This window comes from Hoplias malabaricus, chromosome 14 (genome assembly GCF_029633855.1).
Source record: "Hoplias malabaricus isolate fHopMal1 chromosome 14, fHopMal1.hap1, whole genome shotgun sequence".
Lineage (NCBI taxonomy): Eukaryota > Metazoa > Chordata > Actinopteri > Characiformes > Erythrinidae > Hoplias > Hoplias malabaricus.
Window position 1 is genome coordinate 2083799 of NC_089813.1, and position 10186 is coordinate 2093984.

General features: G+C 41.3%; 1 protein-coding gene across 1 annotated transcript; it reads left to right on the forward strand.

Annotated features, from left to right (window-relative positions):
- Positions 1-370: 370 nt before the first annotated feature.
- Positions 371-9938, forward strand: LOC136665641 (HLA class II histocompatibility antigen, DP beta 1 chain-like). The gene is made up of 6 exons (XM_066643283.1): positions 371-480; positions 4651-4929; positions 6927-7208; positions 9234-9347; positions 9443-9471; positions 9562-9938. Exons 1-5 carry the CDS (start codon positions 429-431, stop codon positions 9463-9465), a joined length of 750 nt encoding a protein of 249 aa, XP_066499380.1. The 5' UTR covers positions 371-428; the 3' UTR covers positions 9466-9471; positions 9562-9938.
- The last annotated feature ends 248 nt before the right edge of the window (positions 9939-10186 follow it).

Sequence of the window (10186 nt, forward strand, 5' to 3'; positions counted from 1 at the left end):
AACTAGCTTTGCCATAAAAATGTTTTCTTTGATGTTTTAGTACCATGTTGATGCTGTTATTTCTAGACTCCTAACTCTAAGGGTCGTTTGAATAATGGAACAGTCTTGCATTAGTTTATCACTCAGTCACAGTCAACAGCTCTAAAAACGTTAAACACACGCATGAACATTACTGATATTTAAGTTAACGCTAATATAACAGAAGATTTTTTATTTTCAATATTACACAGATTTGTGCACAGCTTTGGCAGTTGTCATTGCTTAACTATGAAGTCGCCTGGAAAGATGCATTTCTGCCTCTCCCTAGCAACATGTGATGAAGTGGTGTATCAGACTCTGATTGGTTGGTGAACAGAGCTGTGTGTATGAACTAGAACCCTCTCTCTCTCTGAAACTCTCTCAGTTGTTGGACACAGATCGAGGTGAAAATGTTCCTGAGTCTGCAGCTGCTGCTCCTCCTGACTCTGACCATCAGAACAGGTGTGTTTATACTTACACTTATCTGAGTAGTTTTATGCGTGTAACACACAGACTTTTATCTGGAGTGTAAATGTGATTTGTACTGAACTTTTATAGACTTCATATAAAATAAACATGAACACAGTAGTAACAGTGTGTTATCAGTGAAGTTATCAGTGTGTTGAGAGGCGTCTGGAAGAACACACTTGGTTTTTGGAAAGTCAAAACTAATTTAAGAATAATGCTAATCGTAGCTATTACTTATGACTGAGTAAATGTGTCCCAGAGTTCTCTGAATCACAAAGGGAACAAATTCATCTGCAAAATATGATTTGTTGATTTTAAACAAGGGGGCGGCACGGTGGCGCAGCAGGTAGTGTCGCAGTCACACAGCTCCAGGGACCTGGAGGTTGTGGGTTCGATTCTCGCTCCGGGTGACTGTCTGTGAGGAGTTGGTGTGTTCTCCCCGTGTCCGCGTGGGTTTCCTCCGGGTGCTCCGGTTTCCTCCCACAGTCCAAAAACACATGTTGCAGGTGGATTGGCGACTCGAAAGTGTCCGTAGGTGTGAGTGAATGTGTGTGAGTGTCTGTGTTGCCCTGTGAAGGACTGGCGTCCCCTCCAGGGTGTATTCCCGCCTTGCGCCCGATGATTCCAGGTAGGCTCTGGACCCCCCGCGACCCTAAAATTGGATAAGGGTTACAGATAATGGATGGATTTTAATCAAAAACTACTTTTTGTAAAATTCTGAGGTTGTCTCTTCTCCATGTGCTGCTCCCCAGTCGGTTTACACTGGAAAACGGTCTAATGTGTTATGAAGCCCCAGTGACTGTAAATGGGTAAAAAGTGTCACTGTCAGACATGCTCTCTCTCTCTCTCTCTCTCTGCTCATGGCAAAGAAATGGCAAATACAAATGTTGAAACGAGATGAGGATGTTGCTGTATCCCTGCTCCATAGGCTGCGGTTAAAGCAGTCGCCGTTTGAGAAAACACGGTTAAACTCACCGCACGTCAGATTTTAGTGCGCGTATACTAGTGACAGAGCGGTACTCAATACGCGTGAAGACCTGAAAGTAAGCCCTTTACTTTAAAGGAAAAGCAACCGCAATTAAGTGGTTTATACCAGTGGCGGATGCTGGTCTTTCAAGGAGGGGAAACTCAGAACAGAATGAAAATGTAATGCTCCCACGGATCTTTACACCAAAGGATCGCTGATTCGCACATTTCACTGTCAATCAAAAAGGGATTCAGCCTCAGACAGATCATCCAATCATCATGCAGAAGCTGAGCGTCCGGGCCAGCCGAGGCCAGCCCACTGCCCCATAGACCCCCAGAGACGCTGAGCGTCCGATGGGCGGGACAAAGCCCAGCATTTATCCAATGACTCGCCTCTGCACTTCGAATCACTGCACTTCGCTGCACTGCACTATAAAATATGAAGTGATTTTACTGTATTGTTTTTGAGTAAATTATATTAAAAATCCCCAAAAAGTTTACTGCTTTATAAAATAGTTATTTTTAATAAGTAGTCCACACAACCAACAGATATGTGTTCAGTGTTTACCAGACTATATAATTATGAAGTGTTTTTAGTGTATAGTGTTTGAATAAATAGCATCCAAATTGTCCATATTTTGGTTTGCTGCTTCCACACATCCTCACTGTGGATCAGGTTGGAGGTGAGCTGAGGAGACTCCACACTAGGAAAGCAGCTGGACCAGACAAAGTGTGTTCTAAACTAATGAAGTCATTTGCTGCTGAGGTGGGGGAATCTTTACAGCACACTTTTAACCTGAGTCTAAAATTTGTGAGGGTCCACACACTCTGGAAAACATCATGCCTCATACCTGTGCCCAAGAAGGTGCGCATGCCCAATGACTTCAGGCTTGTCACATTAACATTGCATGTTATGAAGACCCTGGAGCGACTCCTCCGACACCTTCTCAGACCCCAGACTGGACATGCATTGGATCCCCTGCCGTTTGCATATTTGGAGAAGTTGGGCATTGAGGATGCCATCCTCTACCTTCTACATCAAGCTCACTCTCATCTGGACAAGGGTGGTAGTGCTGTGAAAGTAATGTTTTTCTACTTTTTCAGTGCGTTTAAAACCAAACAGCCCTTTCCTGCTAAGAGATAAGTTAGCGAGGATGCAAGTGGACCCACACATGGTCATCTGGATCACTGACTACCTCACTGGCAGACCTCAGTATGTCAGGCTGAAGGACTGTGCAGCAGAGATTGTAGTCAGTAGCACAGGAGCACCCCAGGGGACTGTACTCTCAACAATTTCTCTTTACGCTCTACACCTCAGACTTTATGTACAACTCTTGATATGCCACATGCAGACATTTTTGGATGGCACTGCCATTGTGGCGTGTGTAAAGGGAGGACAGGAGGAGGAGTACAGGAGTGGAGGACTTTGTGTCGTGGTGTCATAGAAACAACTTACAGCTAAACACTTCCAAGACCAAGTAGATGGTGATGGACTTTCACAGGCCTAACCCTGCCATCTATTGAGGGGGTTTAAGTGGAGGTGGTTATGTCTTACAAGTATCTTGGGCTGCAGCTTGACGACAAACTGGACTAGTCTGAGAACAGAAACATCCTGTACAGGAAGGGGCAGAGCTGGCTGTATTTTCTGAGGATGCTGAGGTCTACATCTCTAGGAATCTACTACAGATGTGCTATCAGTCCGTGGTTGCCAGCTGTCTCTTTTATGCTGTTGCGTGCTGGGGGAGGCAGTATGAAGAAAAGAGACGAGATGCGTCTGAAAAGCTGGCCAGGTGAGCGGGGTCAGGAGTCGGAGTGGAGCTGGACTCTGTGGTTATGGCTGATAATAGGAAATTGCAAACACTAGTGAATGAATACCCCTGCTTGAATCTGAGGCTTCACTCACACATGACAAATTCTGCATGATTATTTGCCCTTGCTACCATAGTTTCACAACTTTTTATGTTATTCTCTGCCCTTGCATCATTTTATTTGACTATTTATTTGATATTTTGTGTGTTCTTATACTTTGATCTGCCTACCATGTCCTGTAAATGTAACATCCCTCTAGAGTGAAGTCTACTATGATGTCTTTGTTGCTACTGGCAGCTACATTTCCTTCTGGTTCTTTCTTTTTATCTATCTATCTATCTATCTATCTATCTATCTATCTATCTATCTATCTATCTATCTATCTATCTATCTAGAAATTACCATTTTATTAATCAGTACTTGATTCATAATTAAGGGCAATGGACAATTCTATGGATTTTACAGGAGTTTGCTCAAAACCTGTACAGTAAAATGACTTCATATTTCATTGGTACACATTAGGGTAAAGACTGAAATGATATCTGTTGCTTGTATGGACTACTTACTAGAAATAACAATTTTATTGAGCATGGAACTTGAATAAACATTTTAAAATATGGGGATTTTGGATGCAATTTACTCAAAAACTACACAGTAAAACACTTCATATTTCAATGGTTAATAGTATGTTAAACACTGTAGTGATATCTGACAATTGTATGGACTACTTATTAAAAGTGACCACTTTATGCAGCATGAAATCTGACAAATCATTAAAAACAATGGACAATTATGTAAAATCACTTCATATTTCATAGATACATAGTATAGTAAACACAGAACGGATATCTGTTGGTTGTGTGGACTACTTATTAGAAATGACCAATGTATAAACCACTTAATTGCGGTTACTTTTCCTTTAAAATGAAGGGCTTACTTTCAGGTCTTCACGTGCATTGAGTAACGCTCTGTCACTAGTATACGCGCACTAAAATGTGACGTGCGGTGAGTTTAACCGTGTTTTCTCAAATTGCGGCTGGCTTAACCGCAGTCTCCATAGGGGGGTAACACTGACTTATTTTTGCTGTTACAGTTACATTACTTAAGGTGGAACTGACTCTAAATTCAGGAGAGCGCTAACTGTATGAAAGTAAACACAGAGAAAAAGTGCTACAAAACTAAACAGCTCGAGTTACACATGAGTCTCTGTGGGAATTCAAACAGCGAATAAACACAGAAAATTTACACTTCAGACACATACAACAGTCATTCCCCCCCTCAAACACACAGCGTTTTCCCACACTCGTAGATGTTGCTTACAGTATACATGTTTATATGATTTTCTTACAGACTTAATTTTTATTGTAAATATCTCTTTTTTCTCTCCAGCGCTGACAGGTGGATATTATGTATATGAGACAAATGAATGTCTCTCCAGTTCATCAGATCTGACAGATGTGGAATTCATCAGAACGACGTATTTCAATAAGGATCCAGTCGCACGGTTTAACAGCACTGTGGGGGAGTTTGTCGGCTACACTGAGTACGGAGTGAAACAAGCAAAATACTGGAACAGCGGTCCTCAGGTACAGCAGATGAGAAGTGAAGTGGAGAGAGTCTGCAAACCCAACCTGGAGATTGATTTCTCCTCTGTTCTGATGAAGGCAGGTGAGAATGAAACAGTGCAGCTCAAAAACAACTAAATCACCACTGACCTGTTCATTTGCTCTCAGCTCTGAACACAGCTTTAACACACACTTTAACACCACTCTGCTCTTCCTTAATCTTACAAAATAGAGCTTAAGTTTAGTGTTAAATTTCACTTTCTCTCTTTCAGTTTGACTTGTGTAAATACAGATGATTAATAAGATTCATTAGATTAATATGAATTATAAACAAATAACACTAAATGTGATCATTGGTTTTGTTGCTTAAAAGATTTCTGTTCATCCAGTTTTAATTTTTATTTCATTGGCGCGGATGATAAAAATACTAACAGATCACATAAGTAGTTTTAACATAACTATCTCTAAAGATTATATGTTTATACTCTTTCAGTCTTAGATAAACTCATTAATTTTGTACACTAACCTTATAATAAAATAAAATAAAATTAAATATGTGGAAAAACCTAATGAGCCAATTACACATTCAGTTCAGTAGAGTTCAGTGTAGTAGCATTGAGCAGAAAGACCCTGTTCCTGAAACTGTGCTTTAAATTAAACTAAAGGCGACTAACCCCAGATGTGGTATCACATCAGTATAAATCAGTGGTTCTCAAACTTTTTAGACCAAGTACCATCTATTATCATATCAAAGTCTCCACGTACCACACATCAATCCTATATTTTGCTTGAATATTTGCAATGCGTTACACAAAGTTGTTCTAAAACTATATTTAGCGAATATAAATTATTAGTCTTAAACTGAATGTTTTATACACAATTAAACATTTATGAACATATAGAATTTTGGGGAAATAAACATTTTTAAAACAAGTAAAAAACCTGAAAATCATGGAGAGTCTAAAATGCTTAATGTGAAAAAGGCTTAACGTGACAAAAAGTGCTATCATAAGTGCTCTCTGCTGCTGAAACATCCATCCATTATCTGTAACCGCTTATCCAATTTAGGGTCGCGGTGGGTCCAGAACAGTCCTTCACAGGGCAACACAGACACACACACATTCACTCACACACTCACACCTACGGACATTTTCGAGTCGCCAATTCATCTGCAACGTGTGTTTTTGGACTGTGGGAGGAAACCGGAGCACCCGGAGGAAACCCACACAGACACAGAGAGAACACACCAACTCCTCACAGACAGTCACCCGGAGGAAACCCACACAGACACAGAGAGAACACACCAACTCCTCACAGACAGTCACCCGGAGGAAACCCACACAGACACAGAGAGAACACACCACACTCCTCACAGACAGTCACCCGGAGGAAACCCACACAGACACAGAGAGAACACATCAACTCCTCACAGACAGTCACCCGGAGGAAACCCACGCAGACACAGAGAGAACACACCACACTCCTCACAGACAGTCACCCGGAGCGGGAATCGAACCCACAACCTCCAGGCCCCTGGAGCTGTGTGACTGCGACACCTACCTGCTGCGCCACCGTGCCGCCGCTGCTGAAACAATGAACAATGAGTCAAATTACTGCAAGAGTAAAGAATTTACATAATTCTATATGATTAATAATAAAGCTGGACTTTCTCTCTTCAAAATATTTATGAAGTCACACTAAACGACAAATGATCTGTTTATGACACAATTGATTGTTCAGTCATTTTAGAGCAAACTTAATTAATATAAGACTTTTATAATGAATCCTTAAGAGCTCTTAAACTCTATTAAAGTTCTGTACTGTGAAAATATTTATTGAATATAACACTGTGGTAAGCACTTACTCTGTGGCACGATTTTATATCTAACATATTTTATAAAAGTTTAGTTTTAAATTTGAAAAATGAATGGACAATGCCTTTAATTAACCCATTAGATCTTCATGGATGTTAGTTCTGGGATTGCAGGTTACAGTCTGTAATTAGGAATGATCAGAAGAGTTAAAATGCTAACTAAAGCGTGTAGAGCAAGAGACAGTCATAGAGTCATTAATGACATCATTTGTCACATTAAAATGCAGTGAAGCCGAGGGTGGAACTCAATGCAGAACAGCAGCCCAGTGGTGGACACACGTCCATGTTGATATGCAGCGCGTATGACTTCTACCCTCCAGTCATTGATGTGTACTGGCAGAGAGGCGGGAAAAAAGTTACCACTGATGTGATCTCCACTGATGAGCTGGCTGATGGAGACTGGTACTACCAGGTCCACTCTCACCTGGAGTACACCCCCAGATCTGAAGAGAAGATCTCCTGTGTGGTGGAGCACGCCAGCTTCTCAGGACCTATGGTCTACGACTGGGGTGAGGACAGAATGAGATTATCACACACCAATAAAACCTGTTTAATACTGAACCACTTCATGCTCATGAGCTGTTTGAGCAGCAATTCATCCAGGATGTGTTTGTGAAAAATTACTGAGTACATAGTAAAGTCCAGGAGGTGCTTCAAGAAGGGGTTTCTCACCCTTGATTAGTCTCTGGTGCTCCATAATGGTCTTAGGTCAGCTGTTTTATTTATTTATTTATTTATTTATTTTATTTATTGTTATACTTATATAGCACCTTTCTAGATGCTCAAGGACACTTTACCATCAACACTGCACAGAACACCATTCCACTCAACACTCAGTCAACACACACAGGTGAGAAGCAGCTGCCAAATGAGCACAGCATCCTCTCAACTAGGTGGGGCTCTGGGAACAATCCAGAATAGAGTGACCATACATATCCACTCATACAGACATTAATTCTCACACACACACACACACACACACACACACACACACACACACTCATTCTCACCAGGACAGTTTTGGAGTCACCAGTTCACATGTTCTTGGACTGTGGATAGAAAGAGGAGGCCCTGAAGGAAACCCCCACAGACACAGGAATAACATGTAAATGTCACACTTTTGCACTGTTTCGTGTGTTCTTGCTCTGTCCGTGTTTCCTTGTTTGCAACATGCTAAGGAGCACATGGCTCTGTTTTTGTTTTGTTTCTCCCTTGTCTCTGCCCAAACCCAGCCGGAGGCCTGCCTTCATCAAATCAGATTTATTTGTACAGCGTTTTTAAAGCTGATGTTGTCACAAAGCAGCTTCACAGAATTCCAGTAAAGACAAAGATTTGACAGGAAATTTAAAAATATAAAGAATGTAAAAGCCCCCAGGAGAGCGAGGCCAAGGGTGACAGTGGCACAGAGAAACTCCCTCAGAAATGAGGAAGAAACCTTGGGAGGAATCAAGGCTCACAAGGGGGACCTACCCTCCTCTGGTCAATCTACTGGTGATAATAGTTTGGAGAACTTATAACAATAGTTTATAGTTTAAAACAATAGTTTGTGAAAACTTCAGTGTTGAGTTTGAAGGCACTTGTTGTTGGCTGGAGTGTGGACAGCTGGTCTGAAGCATGGAGCAGGAGCTCAACAGTCCTCCATCAGTGTCCACACAGACAGTTGGCCGGCCATTTAGTCAGAAAAATCACAGTGGTCTGAATGTTTTACAACAAAATATACAACATCATTTAAGTAGAACTACTGGCCTGTATTTGGGACACACCCCTAATATTACACACTTCTCTACAGCTGCAGCTATTGAATTATTAGTCACTCACAGCTTGGAAATATCCTTTTCATTCGGGGTAAATTCAAATTGTTACAATCATATTACTATTTTATTACACACTTATTAATGATCTGCGTAGTGCTACACTATATTGCCAAAAGTATTTCAAATAATTGAATTTAAGTGTTTCAATCACTTCCATAGCCACAGGTGAATAAAATCACGCACCTAGGCAGACTGCTTCTACAAACATTCATGAAAGAATGGGTCACTCTCAGGAGCTCAGTGAATTCCAGCATGGTTCTGTGATAGGATTCCACCTGTGCATCATGTTCAGTCGTGCATTGGGCTGAGTGTAAAGTTTGGTGGAGGGCAGGGGACTACGGTGTGGGGTTGTTTTTCAGGACTTGGGCTCAGCCCCTTAGTTCCAGTGAAAGGAACTCTTAATGCTTCAGCACACCAAGAGATTCTGCATAATTTCATGTTCCCAACTTTGTGGGAACAGTTTGGGGACGGCCCCTTCCTGTTCCAACATGACTGTGCACCAGTGCACAAAGCAAGGTCCATAAAGACATGGATGAGTGGGTTTGGCATGGAAGAACATGACTGACCTCACCCTAACAGAACACCTTTGGGATGAATTAGAATGGGATGTCACTCAAGTTTATATGTGTGCGAAGGCAGACGAGCAAATACTTTTGCAGATATTGTGTACCTTGATTTCTTCAGAAGTAGTGTAGATTAAATACAGTCTCTTTTCCACAGATCCTTCTCTCCCTGAGTCTGAGAGGAGTAAGATCGCTATCGGAGCATCGGGGCTGGTGCTGGGGCTCATCCTCTCAGCTGCTGGATTCATCTACTACAAGAAGAAATCCTCAGGTGAGTGGAGACCACACAGAGTTTAACTGATATTCATTGATCTGGAGGTTTAATGTATTAATATATTTCACTGTGTGATTATTAATGTGTTTCAGGGCGGATCCTGGTGCCGAGTTAAGAGCTGGTGAGAGCTGCACTGTGGTTTTAATCTTCAGTTTGAAGTGATCAGTTAAAGTGAGTGTAACACTGAGCTGTTTTCTCTGAACTGCTGCAGGTTCTGGAGCTGAGCTGGAGACTGAGGTGGAGGACCAGTGGAGTCCATTTCACAGCTTTAATCACCTGTATTCGAGAGATACTATCAACTCTGTTATAGCTATGAAACCATCAAAAACAAATACAATTTTCTGTCTGGGTTTGATTTTCTTTCTTTTCATGTGAAGGTGAGTGTGTTTTGGGGGTGGCTCAATACAAATGACTCTGAGGATTTTAATGAGTTAATGGAATGTTTTAGAAGATTTGATTGTACACTGGAGCCTTTTGCCGTCACTGTGGTTGTACCCTCAAGAGAAAATATTCTGTACCTTTAATTACCTTCAATTAGGGAACATCATTGTTCCATATTCCATTAAAAGTGTGGATTATAAAATTGTGTTGATTTCATTCAGACTTTCATCTCCAGGGCTTTTATTATGTTATTTTACTTTACACATTCTCTGATGTGAGTCTCTTGTGAAAACTGTCAGCAAAAACTGAGACGCTATGATAAAGCCTGTGATTTGTGTCATTTACGGCTCAAAATCATCTCAACAGATAAATTACGAGGAACATGCATCAAGCTCCAAAAGCTGTTGCTCATGACGGAGAAAAGTGAAAGAATCTGGCTGAGAAACAGTAGCAGA